The sequence below is a fragment of the Struthio camelus genome, chromosome 5 (assembly GCF_040807025.1).
Source record: "Struthio camelus isolate bStrCam1 chromosome 5, bStrCam1.hap1, whole genome shotgun sequence".
Classification (NCBI taxonomy): domain Eukaryota; kingdom Metazoa; phylum Chordata; class Aves; order Struthioniformes; family Struthionidae; genus Struthio; species Struthio camelus.
In genome coordinates, this window is record NC_090946.1 from 32,721,446 (window position 1) to 32,748,693 (window position 27,248).

The window sequence follows — 27,248 nt, forward strand, 5'->3', positions numbered from 1 at the left end:
GGAAGGGCAGTGCCTTCAGTTGACATTCTTGCTTCACTTCATGTTCACTTCATGCTTTGTTTTAGCTTTAGCCAAACCCTGCACTCATTTATGACTAAACTACACATTATTACATATTATTTAAGCTTCTGTGATGATTAGAGGCAAGAGATAGACAGTTCCATTAGCCCCAGAGGGGAATATGCAGAGTGCCTTTGCTCACGAGCTGACTATATTGCAGGGGGAGCTGCAATACTTCAGCACAGAGCTTGTAAGAAATCAGCCAGACACATTTAAATAGCAATTTGGAATCACCAAATACTAGTCAAAGATATCTAGCTGTTGTTATACTATAAATATTACAATTGCTATTATTAGTAGTAGCAATACTTATTATTACAAGTTATAATTAGTTATAATTTTTATTGTGGTACCCCTCAGGAATTCCCTTAGTAGACCAGAGTGCACCATGCACCATTTTTGCACTATGCACTGTAACACTGTTACCATGACAATTTTTCTCTGTTTGCCAGTGTGTTTTGGCTAAAGAGCCAGCTGTTGAGTAGCTGTGCTCCAAGTTGCCGAGCAATAAATCCCAAACCAAACTCATGACCAGGTTTTTGCCCCAAGTCTCAGTCTTGTGACTTGCTGCACAGGCTGACTTCAGCAAGTCACCCTGCAAAAACAGCATTCTATCACTGTGAAACAAGTGGCTCCTAAGCCAGATTTATGAAAATATACATTAAATACTTATTTATGAGATGCTGCTGGTGAGACTGACAATGAGGAACATATTAGTAAAAGGTTCTGTGGAAACAAGAGAAGATAAGAATGATTGTTTTGCAATACAGGAGAGAAAGCTTTTAGAAGCATGTTAAGAAAAAAGACTTTTTGCTAAGCAGAAGGAGAGAAACTTGGTGAAATATCAGTGGTTTCTCAGAGATGAGGAGATTTCTCTGACACCTTGTCAGGCTTGAGAGATCCACAAAACCACTGGCCTGGCTTTTTGCTTGATGTTATTGAAATCTGCAGACTATTCCACAACACTTTGGGCAGACCAGTGCAGAAGGTCTCCTGCAGTGGCTGCTTCTGGCCAGAGCAGTATGGACAACTCTGCAAACTCTGCCCAGAAACCTTCATCTCTTTTTTTGGTTATGTTTTCTGTATGTTCATATCAATGTGCTGCACAGCTGTTGGGAACATTCTGGGTATTCAAGTCCTGCGGTGATGAAGGGCAGATAAGGAAATACTGAAATGCTAGACGTTTTTCATTTAGAATAATAGAGAACATTTTCTCCTCCCTTCCCCCTGCTCCCCCCAGCACACACACTTGTTTAGTGCATTTAGTAGCAAGGCAGAAAAGCAATCTTATTTAGCAAGTGAAGAGTCATGGTGGCTGGTAAAGCTAACACTGCAAAAGAGAGACTTCTCGCCTAATGCTAGTGGTCTAAAAATTAGGTGTCAGTTCTAAGCTAATTGTCTATTGTTAATGAGAAAAGCAAGTACTTCCAAAAGAAGATTCATTCCATCCTAAAAGACATGCTTAAGATAGCTAGGATAAAACATCCACTCTTCCACAACTTTTTCCATTGACAACAGCGGAAGCCTAGATGTTTAGCTTATTTACCCGTACCTTTTAGACTATGTATCTAGCTTTTATTCAACTAGATCCTACACATAGTGATGAATGGGCAGAGTCCAAATATGCAGGCACAGTGCATTTGGTGCACTTCTGAATTTACCGTGCATCTTCTTACTGAAATTGGTTGAATGCTAATGACTAGTAGTGGCACACTGGAGGATAAGAGAGACCTCCTGAACTTTTAATTGCCTTTTCAGTGGTGTTCTCAAGTACAAATACGTTCTCACTTTGAAATCACTGCTCTCCTACTTCCATAAACCAGTCATGTCCTACCATCCCAACATCCATGAAAGCAACTGTGCCTGAGCTGGCCCCAGCCTCCAGCTGCTCTGGTCTGAGAGGAGTGTAGGGACAAGGGTTTCCTGCCTTTTTGCTCACATCTGCAGGCTGCAGTTTGGCTTACACTTGGGTATGGTCTCTTAGCAGCTCTGCCTCTATGCAGTACTGCTATATGGGAAATATTACCTTGATGGAAACTTTACACTTATGCCTCAATTTTATGTACTAGGGATAGGATATCCTAGTGCAAAAGAGTGTGAACTTCCAGGTCTTTGCACATATACTTTATCATTATGAGTGCTCACTTGTGGTGATGACAGATGCAATATGAGTGCACATTATTTTGGAAAGGATGTCGGTTCCTTTCTGAAAAGTGATGTTTGCATGTTCTCCCACTGGAGATGGGAGGAGGGAACCCAGCGCTCTATGTGTTGGCAATGTTATTCTTTTTTTCTTGTATTGTGTAAAAAAGAGTAAGTGATTTGCAGCTGTTCAGATACTGGAGAAAAAGGATACATGTCCATAGACCAAGTAAACTGGTATCAATCAGAATCAATTTAGTTTTTCTTTTCATGCCAGTAAGTGAAAAATAAAAAGTTTCTCCTCTCACAAAGAGCCTTGAGATTCAGCTCATCTTGAGCCAGGAGATTCAGCTGCCCCCAAACAACCAGCGTGATTCAGCCCTGTTATCACTGGGGACTGCAAGCCATTAACATCTGGTGGCTGTTGGGTAACCCATGGTATGTGAGTTAATGGTCCCAAACCATTACCTACTGAGCTGAAACCCTTATCACAAAATCACTATGGTCATGATTTGCATCTCTCCGAAGTGTGGGTTCAGTAACTCTTCCATCTGTCATTACCAGTAATCTTTCTTTATAATCTTTCTCGTACTCCTGTGTCACCTATATCCACACTATAGGTGATATGTTTTCTAATGGTCCACTTAACACATTCACAAGTCTCCCATGCTCACACTACTGTTTGATTATGTCTTTTAGGGTTAAGATCTGATTAGTGTATCTACACTCTCTTCCAAAGCTAAACTGACTTTCTTTAAGCCTACTATTCAGCGGTGCCTGCTTTCTTGTTCACAAGCACTCAAGCAAACATATTATCAAACACAGCAAACAGGCTAATGCCTCTTGAGTTTTATATTCCTTCCTGCCACTGCCTTTTCTTTTTCTTCAGCTTGCTGTAATCACATCTGAATACCAGAGAAAAGTCCTTCCGCAGCTTTGAAAAGCAAGAGGAATACCTGACACTGTCACATCTGTAAGACCTTTGTTGCCAGCGTCGCCAGAAGGACGAGTTTCTTCAGGACGACCTTCCATGCTTCCCACCGGGGGCTTGGTCCCAAGGCAGGGACATCTGTGGGGCCTTTGCATTCATTTTGATGATTTGACTCTTGCAGCTCTTCTTGGCTCCCCTGTCGATCTACCTTTTACCTTTCCCAGCATAGATTACCAGAAGAAAAAGCATAAATGCTCTTTTCAACAGTTTTCCACTCTCCTATCTATATTTTCACCTTAGTTTCTGTGTCTTCCTCTTCACTAAGATAAACACTTGAGAGTTGTGTCATTCCGACAAGTTTCTGACTATCTGTTCATGCAGAGGTATGGGCCGTGCAAGTTTTTGATCTACTGCATCTGTCACTCACCTTCAAAAACACAGCTTCAAGAAGGAGGTGTATCTAAGAAGACCTGTTTGGAAATACTGAAGAATTTAAGGTAGATCTGGAACCTGATATTAGGTCTTAATTTAATGCATACTCATCCTTTATTCAGCTGATCTCAAAATGAATCAATCTTAACTGTTCACATTAGACTCTTTTTATTTTAAGGGGACATTGTTCTTCATCAGAGTTTCCCTGATTAAATACTGAAAAAGCTGTATCGTGATATAGATAGGCATATTACAGTTAAAAGAAGATGAGCGTTCAGACTAATCTGTTGTGAACAAACAGAAATAGTGAGCTTTAGTTTCCTCTTTTGGAAAGGTGGGTGGTAGCTTTTCTCAGCTCACCCTCCATGAATGGCAAAGGACTCTCAAAACTCATAGGTGTAGTGACCAACCTCCAGACAGAAGCTGAAATTAAATTAGGTCTCCTTGAAACACATGTCTAGTCATTTCTTGCCATAAACACCAGTGTTACTGGTACTACAAAAAAGATAATGAGGAGAATAAATATAGTTTTATCAATTCTGTTATATTTTTATATTGCTCAAATACTGCAGACACCATTGTGTGAGGCATCACACAAATGTGCAGTAAAAGATACTGATCTGAACAGCTAATTACCTTGGTTAATGCTGATTTAAAATAGGCATATTACATGTTTATAACATAAAGTAGTACTACTTTTGATTAAAAATAAAAAATAAAAAATGAAAAAGTTATTTACACCAATGAAAAAACAATCACAATAGCGTTCATGCTTTGGACTTCATTTCAGTGAACTGTACTTTCTAATTTTTTTTTTAAATTAGAAATTTTTTCACTAATAAGTGATTGATGTCACTTTTAGTAAAATATCTCAGGATCATGAGGAAAATCTGTGACATTTTATTTCTGCTAGAGACCAGTAAAGCGATTAGGGCTTCCAGTTGAGATTCCAGGGAGATATCGTTCTTCCATTGCATTTTTCTCTATTCCTTCTGTGCCAACTCTTATAAAACAAGATACCACAGGATTTAATTCTAAAAATCTAATATTACTGCCTTGTGGTAAACTGAATACTACAGATTCCTGCTTGATAATACTGTCTCATGGGATTCCTGTGTGGAAATAGAATCTCCTGGGATTCCTGCCTGGTAACCATATCTCACTGGACTTTGGTAGTATTTCTCCCATTGGATAACCCCAGCCCCACCAAATAAGCAGTCATAAACCTTACACTCTCATTATTTTACATGACATTATTTTACTCATGTTTGACCCTGCACAGTTTAAATCAGTGGGAAATTTTTTTCACTGACTCACTAAAGTAGAATCAGGGCTCCAAGAGAGAAGAATGTTATGGAATATTACATTTGTTTGACAAAAATAACACAAAGAAGTATTTTTAAAAGCAGCAGTAATAGAAATATTTCATGGCTGCTTTACCTCCATTCTATTATTCAACCCCTGCAAGCCTTCAATTTCATCTTTAACAATAAATGGACTAGAAAGCTTTTTGTTTCTCTGCTACTATCATTATAGTTCTTCCTCTTTGTGCCAATGAGAGACGTCACAGCTAATTATTTTCAAACAGAATATATCACATAATTCTTGAGAGGGATTTGCAGTGAATGCCTCTGCTCCTTACAGTATATCAACTATAAATCACCTATGATATATTTTTCTGCTTGGTTTTATTATACCTAAAAGCCCTACTAAAAATGTCAGGACACTCTTGCATCAGAAAAGGCACCCTTAAACAATAAAGGAGACACTCTGGCCTTTCTCTGCTTAGCTACTCTCTCTGGTTAGTCATCTATAGCAAATTGTCAGAGGATAAAATTATTCAAAAAGGGCCCATGATGACACAGAATTTCATTCTTACAGCTCTGCCCAGTGATCTCCAGTCACTTTTTGCTTTCCTCCCAGGGTGCAGGGCTGTCCTGGGAAGCAGCAGGTAATCCATGTGCAGGGCAATCCTGGTATGAGAGGCAGGCCCGTGCAGTTACACATTTCATAGGCTTCAGACCTGTCCTGGCAGTTTGTAAAGCTGGGAGTGATCCAAGAAAGGTCTGCTCTTGTTCCCCCCTGTAAGATGTCCAGGCTCAAAAATTTCAGCTGGAGCTTTTCTTTGACTTATGTGGTGTTTCTAATGTCTCCCCCACCTGTGACCTTGTGATTGCACCACTGTTTTGGAGTAAGCCAAACCCACCATGTGGATGAATCCTGAGACTTGCCTGTAGCTCAGAAAAGTCTGTCTGGTGCACGTGGCTTTGTCACATGTGCCATACTGGTCAGCGAAGGTGGGCTAGGAAACGAGTCGTGGGCTTTCTAAGCTCAATCAGCTCTGTCACAACTGCTACCATCACAATCACTGCATTTGATCAGCTTTGAAGCTGCCTCTCCTCCAGCTTGCATCTACTCCCAGCTTCTTCTATTTTGCCATTCTCCTGCAAACTTTAGACTTCCAATACTTCCTTGATAAAATTTTTTTTGGAGACAATACGATCTTCATGATTGGGGGATCACCTTGACGGAGGGAGTGCTGCTGAGCTGAGAGCCAGCCTTGCTCACAGGAGGCTGATTTCATAGAGCTGTCGAATTGCCATGATACACATCTCAGAGGACCCAGCCATAATAATCCTCAACTTTAGTAGGAAAAAGGTTTTGCAGCAGTAACTCTATAGAACTACAAATCTGAGCCACACTAAGAACTGCAGGTCTTTTGGCTCTTCTGACCCCAGGAACACTTGAATCCAGATCGTGCTTTGACACTGACTTTTCTTTGGCCTTAATGAAATCATTTAACGTCATAGCTTTGGAAGACACAAGTGTCTGTGAAAATAATCCCTGACTACCTAATTTTATTTCTGAGAGGGTCAGTAAAACTTCTGAAGCACTACTGAGATGAAAAATATGGCTGGGATGCGCTTAGTATCAAAGATACTTTTGTTCCTAAATCCTAAATTTTCCAGGGAGTTTAGCTGCCTGAATTGTCATTGAAATAAAAAGGGAGATAAGTAGTTGGAAGGCAGTCAGGAGCATCACTCGCTTTGGCCCTGGATAGTGCTTTAGTATCCCCTGTGATAGCTAGAAGGGCTGTATATTGTGACTATCACTACAGGGGGTGGGTGATAGGAGAAGTGAGCCAGGCTGGAGTCTGGATTTCCAAGCTGTTGCCTTTTAGGGTGCAGCTTGCTACTAGACAGTGAATTGAGAAAACTGTATTTGAGTCTTATGGAAATATCTGCAGGCAGCCTGGACAACGAAAACAAGAAAAAACAAAACACTTTTTACCAGGGGCTTTGGACAGCCCTTTAAGGGGGCATTCATGACTTTCTTGTGAGTCACCACCCCAAAATACTGTAAGTGCTATTCGTTCAGCAGGGCTAGCGGTGCAAGCTGGAAACAATCTAGGGAACTCTCCTCTTCAGGTCAGCGGGGGCTGGCAGCGCACGCCCTGCCGCTGGGAACAAGGGGCGAGATGAGAAAGAGCATGGCTTGGAAATTGCTCTCGTGCATGCTCTGGTGAGGGACCAGCATTGCCGAGAGGGAAGGGTTTACTTGCTGCCCAGAACAGGAGCTGCAGATCCCCTTCATGGCTCTCCTCAGAGCAGGGATGGTTTCTTGCGGCTGGGGGAAAATTATGGCTAGGCAGTAAACTTAAGTAAACTGGAGCTGGAATAAAAAGAAAAGATGGTGAGCTAGGGAGAGATATGTGAAAGTTCCTGCCATCCTGCACTGATTAGTCTTCTGCTGGGAAGGGTTGGAGAACGTCTTTGGTGTATATCCCATTTATATATAGCCTAGAGGACCTTCTTAGTGCCTGGAGCCCTCCTGCTATAAAAATAGGGGAGAATCCATAAAAGCAGCAGCATCTCATATATAACACAAATCTTTTCTTACAAGATAGGCAAGAAGCTAAATGCCTTAATTAGAAGTCCACCGAGTTATTTTTTGTATGTTGCAGCTACCAACACAGAACATGGGCTCCTGATTGAATACCAAGGCAGTAAATCAATGGAGGGTCTTTGCTACCGTTCATGAAATGCTCCAGCTGTGCTCCTAAGGATTATAATGTCAACAGAACTCTTGATTTGAATCACAGCCTTGCCTTCACTCAGGGGCCATATATTAGTCTTGAAAAGCAGACAGTGTTTCATCGCTCAGAGAAAAGAGAAGTGCTGAGCTGAAAATAAAATGATGATGTAGCGCAGGAACACTGCAACACAGCCAAAGGAGAGACATGGCAAATTTCATCAGAAATGTCTAAAAATTTGAATGTTAAGATATTTCTCCATATTTTCAAGGGTTTAGCATACATTTTATAAGTTTAAAATTAATTCTTCCTGATACATTTAGATAGTGCTTAGCCATCTGATTAAGTGCTCTGTTGGTGTGGATTGTCATGGCTGCACCAAAGCGAATATAGCAATGCCAGTTGACTTCAGCCGTGGATCTGGCCCTTACACAGAGTGTGATATATGCCAGCAATCCCAGGAAGCAAGACATGCTTTTTTGGATATAGGTAAATTGCCTGCGAGGACAAATATTCTTCTGAGTATATTTTTTGGTTAAGCTTCTGCTTTAAAGCCTGCACAATTGCCGAAAACTAGACTGTAGTCCATTGAGCTGGATTTGTGAAAGCAGTGTAAAAGGTATAGTTTTGCCTTCACAAAACACTTGAAGTTTCCTAGGAATCTTTTGACATTTAGCAGGTGTCCCTTACAATGATTGTAATAAATCTTAACAACCCATGTGCAACTAGGCAAAAAAAGGGAAAAAAAAAGCTGAAGCCTCTCCTAATGACGACCTTGAAGTTGTTGACTAGGTCACAGCGGTAGTTTCACACTGCAGTTTGCACATGTTCTTACTTTTTTATACCTATAGGAATCAGCTGCTGTCAAAGTACACATGATACAAAGTAGAATCTTGATTATCCAAAGCTCAGTCATAGTCTGTCTTTCCTATAATACAGTTCTATCCCTGGTATTTATTGCTTACATTGAAAAGTATCTCAGTTATTCAAAACCCTAGTTACTCAGATTCAGTAAGTGGAATTAATTTGCAATATTAATTTGCAGTTAATACAACTGGCCCAAAATCATTTCCCCTCCTATAGCTGCACTGAATCTAAACAAAAGTTCCCTTGAAAGTATCTGAAAAAGGAAAGACTTAGCTTTACTTTGACTACTTCTGTTGAAAGGAGAAAGGAAGAAGAGAAATCATAGCCCTGACGTTGCTGGAACTTTGTGCAGGCTTATATATTTATACCTTTATGAGACCAAGAAAGCTGGTCATCCTGCCTCTCTGAAACACAGAATTAATTGAAAATCTTGCTTTTCACGAGCACAAAGGTCAAAAAGTAGCTCAAGTACAATGAGGTTGGAGAGATGAGCCAAGTTCTTGAAACGTAATACTAGTTTATATTGCTCTTACTGTTGCAAAGTCACGATTCCCACAGCAGCTGACAGTAGTACGCTTTCTGGCTTTGCATTTTGTTTATTTTGCTTCCACACCATCATCCTTACTGAAGCATCTGAAGCCTGCGCAGAGCTTCCCTGGCTCGCGCTCCCTCTACCGGCTGCTGGATTGGGGCTGGGTTTCATGATGTCCACCACGACCTAGCCATCGTCATTAGACTGGGCACACAGCTTTGTGCCGATAATTCTCATTTTGCTGTTCCCTTGCATATCATGAGCATCTATTCTGATGGGGTCTCTAAGCATGAACATGCACATGTCAAAGGTGAATATACAGTTTTACAAAGAAAGCTTAAACATATTAATGTTTGTCAACACAATCAATCTGGTTGAATAAAAAAATGTGTTTTCTCATAATTAGTTGAACCTGCCATATCACATCTGCAAGTAAACTGTGCTTCTGGTTTGTAAAAATGTATTTGTCTTTCTCAGTTACAGCAATTCCTTCCTGTAAGGAAGAGCAGAAGAAAAACCTGTAGGCCCTACCTGGCTGAGTTTTCCAGGGCAGTGCTCTAAACTCATTCTATTTTTTCTTTTTCTCACCCTCTCTCTTTTCTTCTTTTTCCTCTGGCAATTTTATGGCAGGAGCAGTGTCAGAACAGCAACTCAAGGTGTAAATGTGTTTTGCTCACTGCTCTTTGGTTATATTTTAATCTATCCATGTTTCCTATCTGATTCTGCTCTGTCAAGGTGGGATAGAAGGCACAGAGTGCCTTTCCACAGCTTTTGGACCAAATGCTTCACCATTTTAAAAGAACATATCTTATCCTTTGCATAGTTATACATGTTCTCTATGTAGACCACAACCTACATTTGCTAAAAAAAAAAAAAAAAAACCACACCAGGAAAGCAAACTTTTGCCTACCTTTCCAATTCACCTTTAAAACTGGAAACTTGTTCCAATAGTCAAATCCTAGAATATGCTGTACATGAGTTTTATAAATTGTATTGTTTTTTAAGTTTTTTTTTGGTTTTATAAGAAACTTACTGTTTTACAAATTCAGAGATTTTTCACCTCTTCTAGAGCTATCATGGGAAATCTACAGAAAAATGTCACACTTCAGATAAGATTTCTTTTTTTAGACTTTTTAATTTTCTGTGAAAAAGTAATTACATAGAGTGCTTAGCCTGCACCATGAGACAGAACAACGCCTTTGCAAAAACCATTAGTCTTCTTGTGCAGATTTTATTATTAAAAAAACTCTTAACTTTGTCCTTGGTAGAGAATCCAACATTTGTTAGAATTTAAAACCAGAAGAAGTAGCAAGTTCACCTTAATGCAGTCTTATACATATGAGGCAGAAGTGCAAGAAAAGGTACTAAAAGAATGCTAAATTGGGCTCCTTCCTTTTTTCCTTACAGGAAGAATTAAACCTGCCATTAAACCTGATCAAATACCTGTCCTTTTTTGTGCTAGCCTGAAGGACCTCTGCAACCTTTATGGTCCTAAAGCAAAATAGCTGCAAAATGAAACTCAGACCCAGAGTTCAACCCCTTCCCCCGCCAGGTGAGCGCAGCCAAAACTGTGATGATTTGAGAACAAAGATGAAATTGGAGAAATGCTCAAGTGGTGAGGTCTGCTGCAGCCCCTTAGGATGGGTGAACCCAGAGGCAAGCCCTCATTAAGGTTAGCCCAGCAGGAGCTTAGCTTAGTGAGAAGATGGCCTACAGCTGCTTTTCTGGGGATTTGTGGGGCAGGGAACTGAGACAGCTGTGGGGAATTAATAAGCCCCTGTCCTCCTCAGGCTGTAAGACAGGTGTGCTGAGAATTAGGGCCTTTCTTCTGGCTTGGATTTGAAGGGTGGTGGAGCTTCCTTGACCACTGTTTGAGGTGGGTTTGCTAGGCTGCTCAGATGCTTCAGGCTTTGTAGGGTCTCATGTGACCTTTGGAACATATAAATATCAATGCAATAGAAGAGAGAAAAGGTGAAAGGCTTTCTGAAAATGTAGAGAGAAATACTGAACCAGAGACAAAAAAAGGTGTTCACAGCAAGGAAAGCTGCAGGGAAGAAGGCTCTGGTATTAATACTGCCTGAAGCTGGGGAAGTGCTAAAGAAGAGGAAAGCAAAAGGAGATGACATACAACAGGAAAGGGAATTAGGTCTGTGCAATGTTGAGATATGGGGAAATTTACCATTGGGCTGAGCTCTCAAAGAAAAAGCAAAGTGCATACGGGCTTGCTCTGCCCCATTCATATTAGGAAACTCCCTCTTAGCCCTCAAAAGAGCTGCTTTACCGCAGCCAGAATTGTCAAAGAGGAAATCCTTATTTCTTAGGACTTTTTAAAAAAGAGGAAATCTCCCCTCCTAAGAGCCCATCTGGGAAGATCTTAGAGGAACTATAATATATATAATTCCTATAATGATTTCTGAAACTCATTTGCAGTACAGCAACAGAGAGGCAATGTGGTCTTCCTTCAGAACCAGGGAAGGAAATGATTAATAGGATCCAGAGGGTTTCCTTCACAGGTATACTACTCAACATGGCTAATGGATCCTCCTTGTTAATTTTTTCAGTGCTCTATTTAATGGCGTATCTAAAGGCACTGAATTTTGGTAGTACTTTAAATGCGAATGAGCCCACTTCTGTTCCCTGACCACCACCCAATCCACACAACAGATAATTCCACAAGGTAAAAATGAATTTCAGTGAGTTAGTAGCTTTTGGGATGGTCTTTACAGATGATATGTTATGGTGTAGTATAATAAAACTTACAAAAAGTACTTTCAGAACAGTTTATTACAAAATGAAAAATGCAAATATTTCATTCAAGTATTTTTTCTGTGGGACTCTGTGGTATTCTGATACTATCAGGATTAGTTTTCTTTGTTCCCAAAAATGTGCAAAATCAGGCAGCCTGTGCCAGAGATATTTCAAAGTCAGTAGAACTGCATGTTTGAGTGGGGTCGAATGCCAGCAAAGGCTCTGCAGCCAGTCCTGCTGTCCTCTGTCTCTGCATACTGGCACCAGCCATCTTCAAAGGCAGGGAAGGGAGCACAGATCTCTAGAGTCCTCTATTGAAAAGCTGGGCAATTCATTCATCTCTCCAGTGACTTTCTTTTAAAACAGTCTATCTCAAAGTTTGTTTGAATTTGTCCAGTGCCACATAATTACACTCTCCTCGTTACACATTAGGAGATTTAGCTGGGTTGCAAGTCTGAGTGTCTGAACTTAAAATTGTGTTAAATAGAGCTGTAAAACTAGATTTGGTAGGAGGTCTCCCCATAGCCACTCCTGTTAATGTCTATCTCCTCAAATTTGCATTTTCTCACTAGTGACTGGTCTACACAGGACAGTGCAGGGAACTGATCTGTCTCCCAGACAAGTAGCCTTTCTCCTGGTTTCAAATGATCAGTAACTGTCTGTTTGGGAGAGTTTTTTCTTCCAGTTCTATGTATTTTGGATGATTTGCTATCTTATCACAGCTTCCTTTTGATTTAGCATCAAGATGTCTCTAAAGTCCTGTCACTAATAAATCACTATTTTTTCAAACCCAAACAGTTCATATTGCAATAGAAGTACTACAACATTTGGGGTTATTGCTGTAGGAAACGATTGTGTTTTCTTTAAGTAAAGCAAAGATTGTGAACCGCTTGCGGTCAGAAAGAGGATGTACCCTGGATGTCAGAAAGGCTTCTCTTCTGCTATGCAATGGTGGCATCTAAACTATGGCAGAACTATAATGGGGCAGAGTTTTCTTTAACTGTCTAAATTTGGGGGTGGCCCGTGAATGCTAACAAAGGACAGTTACCATCAACTGTTCTTTAATTATAGATCTGCTTGTTCACCTTCCCAAATCCTTCAAACCTTCCGAAAGGAAACAGGAGACATTTGAACTTGAGCTCTGCTGAAAACTTCAAAGGTACTATTTAAGATAGTATTGAACTCACTGACTTTTTTTAAAGCTTCCCCCCCCCCCCCATACAATGCATTTAACCACTGAAAATATAAGAAGGAAGAACACAGATCTTCTATAGTAGAAGAGGAAGCAGATACATGGAATTAAAGAAATTGCTACCCTATCCAAGCTATTCAGTTTTGTTATATCCTTTAGTTCTCACAGGGGTACAAGTTTCCCAGATATCCACAGGGACTTAGCATGTGTATTCTCTTTCTCCCTCTGTTTTGCCAATTTATGCTGTTGAAATAAACCTTGTCAATGTTATGGCTATGGGCAGCGCTCTCATCTGAGGAACAGTACCTCCAAAAACCAAGGCACTTTTTTCTGACAAATGAAATAACTATTTTATTCAGTTATAGTCCTAACCTGTTTATTGCGTGCATTTGTGAAAGACTGCCTACTCCGAAGTCTTGTTTAAACTTTCACAATGTTGTAAGGTCAGGTGGAAAATGACTCAAGTCTACTGAGAATAATGGAATAAGTTTCAACACCTCTGGTGAGAGCTGCATTTGACTGGAGTGGAACCAAGCAATTGTAGCTGAAAAGATGAAGTTTGTTACTGACTGATTCAAATCACTGCAATAGAGTGGATTCTTTAGTGTATATTCTGTCCAGTAGCGTCACTGAAGCTGCAAAAACAAAATTTGGCCTCAAATTAGAGATAAACGTGATAAATTCAAGTAAAAAATGTTTGCAGTTAACTGTTTACATGTCTCCATTCATGTGAAAATTTCAGGTGTCTTGTCTATAGGTTAGAAACTGGTCATTCCTTCTTGCTGTCATTTTCATGGTTGTAACGTGTAAAGGAACACTTGCTGTTATAAACGCTTTGCTCACTGAGTCAGTTTATCTCTCAGGGCTCTTTGTCCACAACACAGACTTGGGGGAGAACATCCATTTCCCATTACAAATGCTATTTTAGCCTGCACACCAGTGAGAAGACCACAAAAAGCCACCACAAAGGAGGAAACCTCATACTGCTCAACTCCGTGCTTACTGTTAGCACAAGGAAAAGGTTTTAGCTGTCGTGTCAAGACACCTTTCAACAGCATTGTTTTGTGATATCTCATATTGCACTATTGGCTACCATTTTAAATGTATTTACTTGTCTGTTCCTCTGATCTCATATTTACTGATGAGGCTGTGAATCAAATAATGTGGGACTAACAGCAGTGTGCTGTAGCAGGTTTGCCCACTAGACTTTTTCAGCCTGTAGCGCTCTGGATTGGACTAAACCTTCTGAGAGCTGGGATCATAACCACATCCTTCATTTCAGACAATTATAAGAGAGCTTTGTCAAACAAATAGCTGAACTAATACCAGCCCCATTCCAAAAATAGGTCCATGCAACCACCCAGAACAAAGGCACGTGTGGTCAAAAGGATTTCTTTGCCTGTTGTTTTGCAGAGGGTTATATATGTGTGAAGAGAAGCAAGAAAGAGGAGAAAATATCAGAAGTGAGGCAGGAAATCCAATAGTTCACCAAAGGAGTGGAGTGAAGGACTGAAAGAAACAGAGTTTTGGGCTAGGTACTGCCATTAAGAAGTTCAAACAGCAGTTACTCTCCAGCATTGTTTTATGCTTGTGGTGAGGGAGGAAAACAGATTTTATACTTTCCTTAAAAATAAATACGATGTCTTCAAGAAATATCATCTGTTTCTCTTCTAAGTGCGTAATGCTGGTGTTACAAGCATGAAGTGGTTTGCAAGAAAAAAATGTAGGTTACTGATACTCTGCTGAAGTAAATGGGTGATGGTAGCAGGGTTTGTAGAAATGAATATAAAACCTAATCAAGGGGTTAAAAAAAGATTTGGAAATATTATAAAAGGACTATAATAAAACATAAGGATGACAGAGAAAAGACCCTCTCAATGAGACAGAAAATCTATGCTGAGAAAGTGGAGGAAAATGTGCGATTAAACTGGGAAAGAATTCATGCTTTGTAACATAGTTATTCAAGATGGGGTAGCTATTTATGTTGCATGCACAACTTTTGTTTTTTTATGAACAGAGAGCTAGAAAAGTATCAGTACAATCAAAGACCAGAATATTTTGCATGAAGCTTTGGCTAGATTGGAGTAAGGATTAAAGAAGCTAAAAAATATCTGCTTGAGATATGAATCAGAAGGTCATGGAGCAGACTGCATGTCATCTATCTGGAAGAAACTGCATCAAACATAGAACTTGGGCACTTTTCTTCCCAGTTAGTCACCTGCAGAGGCCCACTGAGGAGACATCGTATCGTCCCAGCTCAAATAATGCTGAACATCTCTGTCTCAGGTGGAGAAACTCCAAGCAAAGCTTACTTGGCTCTGATCTGTGGTACCACCCAAATGAATGGCTGGAAATGGTGCCAGAAAATGGACTTTCTAGGAGCCAAAATGAATGGGGCAGCTCTAGCAAAGCCTCAGAAACCTACCCCCACCAGGTATCCCAAGCTCCTAACAAGGACTTCCAGAGCTAAATTGGTAATAGCCCATTTACAGACGTTCAGCTGGATTTCATCTTGCATATCCTGCTAAATGAAAGAAGAAAAATGACACTCTCGAATGCTGTAGAGTCTGCTGCTTTACTTGAATCATCTATTGGAGCAGTGCACATGAGAAGGAAGCAAGTGTTATAGAAACTGTTTGCCAGAAACCCTCAGTATACAGTTTACTGCCTCATGCCCTTGAAAGAAAATGACATTCAAGTCTGGTTCACGTAATTTATGCATGACTGCATGAAACAGCATTTGTAAAGTATACAGTCAAAACTTGATGGAAAGAGTTGAATGCAAAGCTGAAAATGGCACCGAAAGAAATACTTTTACAAGGTAGCAGAGATGAGGGAGATGAAGAGAGAGTGAAAACGTGTATAGTGTGGTCATTGGATACTTAGCACTAGGAGTTTTGCTATGCAGATTTGTTGCTCTGGGTCTGCACTACTTGCTAATGTAGATGTCATGACAGGATGCTGATAGGGACACTGAAATGGCCTTCAAACCACAAAACTACTGAAAATGCACCTGGTGTATAACCAAAAGGCTGCAGCAGATGAATTTTTTATGAGGTTTGGCTTCCCTGAATGATCCCTGTTTTGGGATGAACTAAGGATGCCAGTGAACTTCTGGAATCTAAACTCCAAAAAGTTGTTACCAATTCTGCAATCCAAAATGAGTAAAGTTCACATCTTCCTCAAGAAAAATCTGATAACAGCCTGTGGTAAGATGAAAAGATAAAGTCACACAAGAAACTTAAAAGATGAGACACAGCTTGACTTTATAACCCTAAGAAGAGAATAGCAGTAACCCAACTCTACTGAATCTTGTAAGGCATCTTATAAGGGTCTGGTCTACATAAATAAAATGGTTTATAGGATACAACTGGGATAATTACCAGCGAACTATATCTGGGAACTGTGGACTTCATAATTGCTAAAAGAATATTAAGTAATGAATGTCTTTAATGAAAAGTACTTCAATAGGAACAGTAATATTTCTCAGTTTAAAAAAAAGACAAATCCCAAAGCCATCTCTTTCAAATTGCTGCAATGAGACTGAGCAAAGAAAAATTCTAAGAATGATAATAAAAATGTTTTAGGTGCATGTGAAAATCATCACTTGTCTACAGTAGTTAAAATGCCACTGCCTGAATGAGTTAGTTATTTTTACTTTTGTCCCCTTCTCCTCTTTTTTTGAGTGTCATTATTTTAGACTTTGTTGGGATAAAAAGTGAAACTAAGATAAGGATATAGGCTGTTTATTAAAATAAACTTCACTGAAATTCCCTATGGGAAGGTGGTTAAAGCAATACTCCTACAGCAAGCACATGACAGCTCAAAACAAAGGCATGTGTAAGCAGTTGTTTTCTGTCACTACTGATGTTCCTCTGTTGCCTACAGCATGGGAGCAGTTTTATGCACTGTTGTATCATGGCAGTAATTTAAGCCTTTGTACAAGAGGTAAAGGAGAAAAGAATGAGCAGAAATCTCCAGAAAAACAGACAGAAAAGCAAAGGATACAGTCAGCAGGCACACTTGTCCCTGAGAAAAGCAAAGAGTGAAGTCTAAATGCTAACAGAAAAGTGACTTGGAGCCGGAGAGGAGATGCCATCTTTGTGTATCGGGGAACAGGAGTCTGTCCGCTCTTTTTAGATAGGCAGGATTGTACCAAAAAAAGCAGTTTTTCCTCCTTATAAAAAAGCTCTACAACAACAGTTTGGGGTGGGAAGAGAAGCTGAGCATGGACCTCGTCTTTCCACCCAGTTGGGGTGAAGAAAATCTGAAAGTAGCCAAAAAAAAAAAAAAAAAGTCCTGCTCAGGTGCCAGAAATCAGACATGAGGAAAAAGGCACTCACGGTCTTCAGCCCCAGGGTCTCTCTCCTTCCAGGCAGTTGTGGTAACACTTTCCTTCCCCTGCCTTTTGCTTGCCAGCCTTGCGAGCTGTGTGCGCTTCCACCTCCCCCCCCACCCCCCCAACTCTTTCCTGCCCACTCAACTCCTTTAGCTCCCACCAGTGCCTTGGAGGGGAAATGTAGGGTTGCGATAAGGTGGCTTGGTATGGTCGATTGTAGGCCCCCAAAAGACTTTACCCATCCCCAAAGACAAAATCTAACTTTCTTCACTGACAGAACCAACCTGCAACAGACACCTTGAATACGGCAGGAGTTTGGACCTTGCGTGGCTGACAGGACAATAAACAAAATGGAAAACCTGAAACCTTTTGTTTCTTTTTCAAACTCTGTATTTCTTCTTTCACAGCCTATTCAGTTGCTCCTGACACAAGGAACATGATACTGCCTGATTACCTCTGTTCAGTTTCCATTAGCATTTTCAGGTTTTTTTTTTACAAGAAAGCAAATTCGGGAACACAGTTCTTAATTTTCTGTATCCTTTTTTTAACCTAGGTCTATTCTGTGCTCTACATGACATTAAATAACGTGCGTCCTTTCACTGTCCTTTTACATGGTTTTGATTTAATGGAGAGCAGAGCTCAAAGAATCTTGACTGTCTTTTTATTCAAACATTGTTTCCTTTTTTGTTAGAAAATTACAAAAAGGGTATGAAGCTGGAAGTAACGGAGCATACTTTTTGGTAGGAAAATACCTTTATGTTCTCACCTTTGTGCGTATGTGAGCAACACTAAACCTATTATTATTGGGCTTACTGAACTCGTTTTATGGACTCTTTTTACTTCTCACAGAATTCTCCCCTTAACGATGAAAGATTTTCATTAATTGTTTTTAAATGACCATGCTATTTATTATTCAGTAGATAGCCCACAATAAGTCCTTTGTGTCAAGATGACTTTGAATGGAGTTTGCATCTACTGTGTTGCTAAGTGATGTAAAATTTCACTTCACAGATCTTTGGTTAAATTTATGTCAAATGTTTATTTCAGTGCAGTCTCTCTTTTCTCCAGTTGTGCTGCATCTGCACCCAGCTCTAGGAAGTGAAGAATGCAAGGCCAAATCCCACTAAGATTATTGTTTTTGCTTGTCAAATATTTCTATATGTTTGTATTGCTCTATCATCTTCCCAGATGTGAAGAGAAATTTTTTTAAATTTAATGCTTAGCTCAAAATTAACTTGCAATGTGGATTCCCTTCAACTCTGCTAAAGTTCACTTTCAGGTTCAGATTAAAAAAATATATAACAGCATATTTTTTATGTGGATTGAGTGAAAACTCAGGATCATAGATCCTGGTCTGGATTGGCAGTTTTCATTTTAGAACTGCTTCATCAAAATAACAAACACTTAAAAAGAAAATAAAAATTGGAACACAGCAGCCACCTTAAATCAATGAATCAATACAGGTTCTGTACGGCTGAGCTTTTTCTCAAGTACTTAAAATATATTTATCCTAGAACTAAGAGTTTCTGTAGAAAACTTAGCTAAAGAAAAGCATCTGATAAAGATTCCTATCTCCAGTGCTGAACTTTCATATATCACAAGTTCAGTCAACACCACAAACTTGGCTTTCACAACATATTCTGGCTCCTATTCTAGGAGAGGATTCATCAACTGGTAAACAGATTTACATTACTAAACCTTGGTTCTTCCAAGATTCATTTAACTTAATGACAAGATCAGGTGTCCTGTTTTTTTAATTAAACAAATTCAAGAATACTCTAGTAATGCGTAGGTCCACTGAAATGTTCAAAGTAACTTACAGTTTCTGGTTACCTGAATGTCATGGGAGAAAGTATAACTGATATTGACTGATCATAAAATAAAAATAAATGTTACAAAATAAATGAGTTTTGCGATTTCTGTATTCCATTAAAATAGGAATGTAGTCCTTTTATGAGGAACTGCCAAAAAAGCCACAAAAGTGCTATGCTTTCTCTCAGCACACAAAGTTGGTAAGTGTAAAATGTTCATATGATTTGGGAGGAGAGGTTCACTGAGAAAATACCCTAAGGCAAGATAGAATGAAAATAATAATTTTTTTTTTTAGAAAAGAAAATTGTTAAAGGCTATTGACAAGATTATTACATCAAACTAATTTACATTAGAATATGCCTTAGTTTATCTCACAACTCCTTTACCACAGGTAATAATTCTAAAATAGCTAAAAGTGATGTGACTTCCAATTATATTATACAGCGTATTAAAAAAAAGTCCATGTTTATGCCTGTCAGGCAACCACAACTGTTAGTCTTTCTTAGAAGTACTCTGAAGACCCTCACTCACTTCTGGTCCCCATATCGGCTCCCTCATTGCCCCTAATGCCCTCTCCTTCTTCTCTGGTTCTTGCTCGGAGGCTTCAGGAGACCCTCTCGGTATTTCACGTTTGTGTGGAAAAGTCGGACCATTTCATGGTCTTTGTTATCCAATACTCTGGGCAGAAAGAGAGATGACTTCTGTGTCCTGCGAGTTTTAAAACCCCACCTGGGTCGTCCTTTCCCATTGACTGAGACGTACCAGAGTTTCTCCACGCTGGCTTTGCGTTTGGTGTTGGCTCCGTTGGGCACAGTCCGGTACAAACGGGATGCATAAGTGTTATAACCCAACTCATGGATCCTTTCCACGAACTCACATTCTGCATTATAATTTTCCTGTAAAGCAAACATGACAGAGTCTAAGAAAAAATACACAGATGATAGCTCGCTTGTACCTCAATTAGATTGGACTAAAGTCTTACAAAAGACTCTGCTCAATATTAGGCTAAGGACAGCAACACGTGATTGGAAACACTCAACGAGCACCTGGAAAGGCAGGCAGAATTGCTGAGTCTAAGCGCTTGGCAGTAATGTGCTCCCTGTTACCAGTGGGACTGAGCTCTGTGTTTCTGCTTTCAGAAGCAGAAACAGACTGAAAACCAGTTTAAACACAAAAAATGACATGTGAATAGGAAAGAATAGCTCTACTGGTTTTTCAGCTGTAAGTTTAATTTTTTTGTGCTTCCAGGCCTAAATATGCCTGTGAATGGGAAGCATGATCTAATTGCTACCTATCAACCTTCGACATCTATTAAAAAGGTAAAATCATGCAGTTTAAAGTGTGGATGTTGAACAGGTGTATAGCTAGATACACCTGCAGTCTATTATGAAGATTTGAGCTGTGAACAACAGTTAGCTTTACAAAACTTCTTTGTTTGCATGAGCTTAACAAAATGAAAGTGCACCCTGCCCACTGAGTTCCTCCAAAATGTGAGGCTGCTCCTTTATTACAACCAGGTCCACGTACATATGCTTCCAGACAGACACGTGCTTCTTCCTCCCACCTTCCTTGGGTTAGACTCATTTCCTCAGTACTTGTCCTCAAAACACCAGTCCACTGTAAGGGAAAACAAATTCCCTTCCTGTGTGTTCACATTTTATCTATTAAAATTTGTCCCCTTTTATCTGATCCTCAGCCAAAAAAGGCCTGCTCTACGCTGCATCTCTTTTTCACTGTGTTAACTATGTAATTACCTTTAGCCCTGAGTCTGTGACTTGAGTCTATGATACGTGTGAGGCATAGATGGGAGAGAGGGGAATGGCTGCAGCATCCTTCGCAGAGGTTTTCCTTTACAGCCACGTCTCCGGCAGAGGCGGTGAAGGCACTGGTACTGAGGCTGGGGCCAGGACAGCCGTGGGCTCCGCGGGAACCCTGCAGCGTCCCACTATTAACATGTGTTTGATGCTGTTCACTCACCAGAGATGCTGACAGGCATTTAACAAAGTTTTAAAGGACTTTGCATGTCTCAGTTTTGCAGCTGTAAAACGGAAGTGCCCTCCCTTGCGAGGACAAGGTTTTCATATGCTGCGGTGCTGGAGCCCATGCTACTGCCATGTGGAGGTAGATTTTTCTTGCGTCTGCCTCAATCCTGGCTGCAGAGGGTAGATTAACACAGTCTGCTAAGGACACAAACTCTGTGGACTCGACTGACTGATTTTATTGACATGGAGACACTGATGAATTAAGGGATAACTGAGTCATTCCAATACCATTCCATGAATGGCTCCCTGGATAGTTATTCCAAAAGAAGCCAATCTTCTCTGAAGTAGGGAGCCTAATAACACAGGTTCCTGGCACAGTAGCACCACTAAAGTAACTGGTTAATATTTTAGGCAAGCAAAGCAGGGAAAGTTTCTCCTGAGCTGTGCCTTCACCTCCTGCAAAAAGAAAAGCTGGAGTGGAAAAGCTTTTCCTGAATGGTCCCTCCAGCTCTGAAACACGAGTCTGTAGGAAACTGTACCTCTCAAACTGGAGCTGAAGCTGCAAAAATTACTTTTTCTAGTTGTACAGGAACTTTTCGCAGCTGATATTGCTTGGAACGTGACTCAGCTGAAAGAGCTGCAGGATGGCCTGGTACATCTCGTGCTGGAGAGGGATGTCCAAGAAAAAAAGGACTCTCCAGGCTATCCCTGGCTTTTCTACACTGTAGGAGGGAGGCTTTTTCACTAAGAATTTGTTTAGCCTTATTTTAATTCAATCCAAATAATCTAGAGGAAAAAAGGTATCTATTTTGAACAAGAAAGAAATAAAGGCAAGAAAGAGCCTCCTTTAAAATTCAACCTTTCCATTCATTCCCTTAGGGTGGACTCTAGCTTTGAGCTGATAGAAGAGGTCCACTGAAAATATGCCCAAATTTAATCGGCATATTAACTGAAAGCATAGAAGTAGTCCAGCCTTAGCCCTGACACAGCAGAACTAGTATGTCTGCATTCCCCTTCAGTTGCATTTTCCTTTGCCAAAGTTATTTGTGGTCCAATTTTCTGTACCAGTGAAGGACCATCAGCTTTACACATAGCCCCTTCCATCAGTAGGCATCACATGAGATGCATTAAAGAGGCTGGATCATAAACATTATCTGGAAAACACTTTGGAAAAGGTGGAGTAAAATACACTAAAACAGGGAGGTAACTGAGAGCTTGTCATGTTGATTGTGTTACCCAGAGTGCGTTCACATGGAAAAAGCTCACATTACTGTATCATACTGTTCAGATCAGTAGAGTTACCTATAATGACTAGTTGAAGGAAGCAAATTTCACATAGCTCTATTTTACCACTTTCTAATCTGCTTTCAGACCACAGGATGCCTGGAGAAACTGCACAGTATGGCTGTTATACAGCAGTAGATCACAAGTGGGGCTGTAATCAGAGACACCAGAAGAAATTCAAGTAGATAGGTAACGCATATAGTGTACACAATGGTAAATACGTCTTTGTATGTCCCTGAGTGTAAAGCAATATATGCTAAACTGTTTTATGCACTGGGGGGTAAGGGAGCCGGACTGAAAGGGCAAGAGCACTGCTACCAGCAGAGCCAAGATTTTGACTCAAAGATCAGGAGGAAAGCACAAGGTCCAAGAAGTAGAATAAGGTATCTTCTTACACCTTCTCACGCTTCCTTTCCTTGCCATAGCCCTGCCTTTTAGTGCCTGTTAATTCTCTCACTGCCTAACAGAATGGTCTATGCAGAGAAATGCCTGTTAATGTCAGTAAACTGCTTTTCTGTAATAGTGATGCTCAACTGGTTCTCGATATTCTTCATCTGACATCTATATCCCCTACCAGCATCCAAGATCCACAGGAAATATAAATATGGATCATTTTGAATAGAGAGAGAGAGGTATTCTGCACAGCAACTGCTGGCTCCTGAGGGCTTTATCAGTGTGTACAATTGCCCAGGACTTTGGCTCTGTGAAATATCTTTGGCTGAACAGCAATAAGAAAGTAAGAACACAGCCTCTTTCATCTGAGAATCTCAAATCTTTTAAAAAAATACTAATTGACTACCTATAACAAATTCAGAGAGAAATTTATTGTAACATTAAATGTTTTCTCTATAAATATGTATTTGTAAGAAATCAGTGCTCCCCACTGGAACCATTCTCCCCATAGAAAATTACCAGAGTATGCCAGAGCCTTAAGTGAAACTTACTGATGCATAAAGTCTGCCCCTTTTGTTCATGGCCAGGTATCTGCCTGAGAACAAGCCCTTGATGGCAACAATTCCAACATCAACAGCAGTTATTTCCAGAATACCTAGAAACAGAAACAATTATGAGATTTGTTATTGCTCCCCACCACACATAGATTTTTGAGATACGTTTGACTGATACTTACCTGCAGAGTAGGATTTCACAGCTGTCACTAGCTCACACCAAAATCATACATACTGCAACCATGTGAACAAAACAAGACTATTGTTTGAAACCATATAAAACAAGGACGACATGGGCATTGTTTCAGGCAAGTTTGACAATAAATCCCTGGATGTCTAATTGAGATTGAACTCTTTCAAAAATGAAAAAGATCTGACACTGAACGAGAGGTTCACTTAATCCTATATGTATATAAAAAAAGTTTAAATCCTCTTTAATGCTTAGGAACACAAGAGCTCTTGACTTATTGAGACCGGTCACAAAGCTGTCCATTTCAGGACAAAGCCCTTGCTGAGGTCTCCAGAGGGTAAAACAGAGCGAGTCGGCTGCATTTTAGAGCCACGTATACAACCGTGAAAGGAACTTGTCATTTAGGAGGTCAATGCAGCCCTCCAGACAAGGACAATATGACTGCCTGAGTCAAATTAAAAGGGAGGGGATGTTTCAGGCCGTCAAAGATGGGGTCTCAAATACTAGACAAGTGTCACTGGCGAGGCTGGCACAATGTCTACCAAAACGTTTACATGCAGCCAGAGATACCAGGATGCAGATGGAGGCACAAATGGCCCGGGGAAGATGTGTTGTACGTGCACAGCTGTCCAGCTGCCTCTCAAACCCTGCTCTCCACTCAGCAGTCCAATAGCTTGGTATTTTCTACCAATGCTTGGGAGCTGCGATGCAGCCCGAACCCATCGCTGCCTTGCGGCAGTGCTGAAGCGGGCCGCGGGCCTGTCGGCGTTGCGGAGCCGGACTGCTGGGCCGCCCGCGCCTGGGAGAGCCGCGGTGGTTGCGGTACAGCTGTTTTGAATCACCCGCCGCTTGGCTGCTGAAGGATGTCTCCTCCGGGCTTCGAGAGCCGGGGGGGGGGGTTTCCTCTAGGAAATAGCGGTTTTCCTTTATGGACTTCAGACCGATCCCCGAGGTCTGCCTATCGCTGCGGGCCATCGCCGGCCGGGGTTTGCGCTTCCTGGGGCCGGGGCGGCGGGGGTGGCGGGGGCGGCGGGGGCTGCCCCGGGGCCGCTGCCCTCGCTCGCTGCCCCGCCGGCGCACGGACCCCTCGCTCCGACGTATCCCGTTTCATCTTAATTGCGGCCGAGCCCTGGCGAGAGGGGCCAGATGTGCCCGAGCCCGCCAGAGCTCCGTCCCGGCGGAGACACGCCGGGGAGGGCGGCGGGAGGCGAGGGGCAGCCGCAGCCCACCGGCGGCTCCCTTGGCCCGGCCGCAGCCAGGGCCGCTGACAGGTCAGCGGGGATGCGCGGGGCGGCGGCGGCCACCGGCCCCTCCGCGGCGCCGGGAGCAGCGCAGCGCCTCCGCCCGCCCCGCCCGGGAGCCCGCGGCCCCGCCGAGGGGGGCCTGCCGCGGCCGGGGAGCGGCGCAGCGGGGGAGCCGGTGCCCCGGCGGGTGCCCCCGTCCCGTCCCGTCCCGTCCCGTCCCGTCCCGTCCCGTCCCGCCGCCGGCGCGGTGCGAGCGGGGCTGGCGCGGGGGAGCGAGCGGGCCCCCAGCCCCCGACCCACGCCGCACCCCCCCACGCGGGGGGGGGGGGGCCCTACTTACTGAAGACGCTGTTTTTCTCCAGGGTGCCGTTGATCTTCCCGTTGCCGTGGATCTGGAGGTGGTACTTGGTGGCACAGTAGAGCTTCCTGCGCCGGGGCGCCCCGCCGAGGTGCTCGTAGACGCCGCCGCGGCCCCCCGCATCCCTGCGCGGCCGCGGCGGGCCCGGCGGCGCCCCCGCCGCCAGCCCCGGGGCCCGCGGCTCCTGCGCGGCGCTCAGCAGCAAGAGCCAGATTATGACCATCGTGGCATGGTGGCCGCGGCGCTCGGGCTGCTGGGGACGGCGAGGCGTGCGGCGGGGGGCACCGCGGGGCCCATCACAGAGGGCTGGCGGGCAGCGCTGCCCGGCTGCAGAGCACGCGCTGGCTCACGCCGTGGAGCATCGGCAGGTTTTTGTCAGCCTCGATCTGCCGCTTCTATCTGTCTCGGATTTACTTAAATCAAAGGGCATCAGCAAAGGCCACCGAAGAGTCCCAGCTGCTCGTACTGGAGGGAGCTGCCGCGGTCAGCCTTCTCCTTGGGTCCCCAGATAGACGGGCTGCACGCAGGGGAGGCAGAGGGAGAGGCAGCGAGGGAGGGAAGGAGGGAGGGAGGGAGAGACCCACTGAATTTCAGCAAGAGGCTGCGGGGAACATAGCTGATCGACAGAGCATAGAAATAAAAGCAGCTTCCTGCAACAATAGCCTGATCTGCGGCCAATTGATACAGGGCAGAGGAGGCGAAAGGTATCAGGCTCGTGTGAACTCCCAGAGTGCAGCGTGGATAAAATTACACAGCATCTCTCCCTGACACACACACCCCCCCCCACACACACCCGCGCATGGAGGCTGGCCGCCGCCCCGCTCCGCGCCCGCGGAGCCCCCGCGCACCCTCCGCGCGGCACCGCCGCCCCCCCCCCCCCCCCCCCGCGGGCCGCCCCGACCGAGGTGCAGACCAAACATCCTGGGGAGGGAGCTTCCGAAGACGCACATTTTGAGAGCAGAAGCAGGAGAAAGGGGGTTCAGGTCGTGCCTCCTCCGCAGGCTCGAGGGCAGCAGCGCGGTTTCATGCCTTTCGCCCAGGCGTCAGTGGTTTTTCAGTTTCTTTCCCCTCTTCGTCCCGGATGTCGAAAGAAAACAGTTATTACTAAATCAATCAGTGCACAGTTATAGATAATATGCATTATTTAGATAGGTCTTTCAAGATGTAGGCATTTCTACATCAGCGTAGGCAATGCAGGGCCCAGCCACACAGCAAATGTTGTTACATGAGTCCTTGAATGAATCTGCAAGAAGTTGGAGCCAATCTTTTTTTCTTTACTTTGGTGCCTGGTAAGTCTCATTAGCTATAGCAGATCTGCCCTCGCTACCATCTAGCTTCACACGGCTGCCTACGCTTCCAAAATATGATGGAGCTACCTATAAATAAATATAAAAGAAGGCAAAAGGCTCAACAGCTCGGTGAATTACGCTGTCCCCGTGCGTTACTCAAAGGCAGCTCGTTAATTAGATTTGCATCTGAAACGGGCAGTGGGAGTTTTGGGGAAGTGTGTGAGAGATAATTAGTATTAATGTGCTTGAAGGGCACACAAATACACCTTTGAAGTGAGTCATGTCAAAATTCAAGCGTTTGACCTTGATCAATATAAATTTGTTTCAGTATCGGTGAACAAGAAGAGGTCTATAAAATACTCTTAAAGGACATTCCTACGTAGAGCAAGAGGATTTTCTTACACGTTAAAGCGATCTTAAAAAAGGAAGCTTTTACTAGTCGGAAGATAAGGAAAGGCATACGACCTTTTCCCAAAAGGAATGGCAGGAGGGCAAAGCGATCTAGAAAGCTACTCGCTATTTTAAGTTGGACTTAATATTTAGTAGTTCTCCAGGGCTAAAAGGCTTTTCATTACATAGTCGTCTGGAATAAAAGGAAACACATAAAAAACCCACAAGCACCCCTCTCCGCCATTACCACCTCCCCCCCCCCACCCCCGGCTTTTCTTCTCCACAAGTTAAGCCCTAACCTCACAAGGAGAGTTTGATCTAGGGATGATAAATGTTTGTACAATTAATTCTTTATCGTTGTTTTTCTGCAATGCCACTTACAGGCAGCAATGCAGTTTAGCAAAAGCAAATGATTAAAAATTGAAATAATGAAAGCGCTATGTGCGTTAAAAATAAGAAAACATAAACATGCAGGA

The 27,248-nt window shown here is 42.5% G+C and overlaps 1 protein-coding gene across 1 annotated transcript; it reads right to left on the minus strand.

Annotated features, from left to right (window-relative positions):
* Positions 1–19,180: 19,180 nt before the first annotated feature.
* Positions 19,181–25,316, minus strand: FGF3 (fibroblast growth factor 3). Its single transcript, XM_068945409.1, has 3 exons — positions 25,076–25,316; positions 23,299–23,402; positions 19,181–19,984 (listed from the first exon to the last, which is right to left on the minus strand). The coding sequence occupies exons 1-3, from the start codon at positions 25,314–25,316 to the stop codon at positions 19,652–19,654; spliced, it is 678 nt and encodes a 225-aa protein (XP_068801510.1). The 3' UTR covers positions 19,181–19,651.
* Positions 25,317–27,248: the final 1,932 nt, after the last annotated feature.

Excerpts from the sequence above, each read along its gene's own strand:
- FGF3 (XM_068945409.1), bottom strand. The coding sequence starts at position 25,316 with ATGGTCATAATCTGGCTCTTGCTGCTGAGCGCCGCGCAGGAGCCGCGG. Across the intron at positions 23,403-25,075 it reads GGAGAAAAACAGCGTCTTCA|GTATTCTGGAAATAACTGCT; the intron begins GTAAGTAGGGCC and ends TTCTGTTTCTAG. Across the intron at positions 19,985-23,298 it reads GGGGCAGACTTTATGCATCA|GAAAATTATAATGCAGAATG; the intron begins GTAAGTTTCACT and ends TTTGCTTTACAG.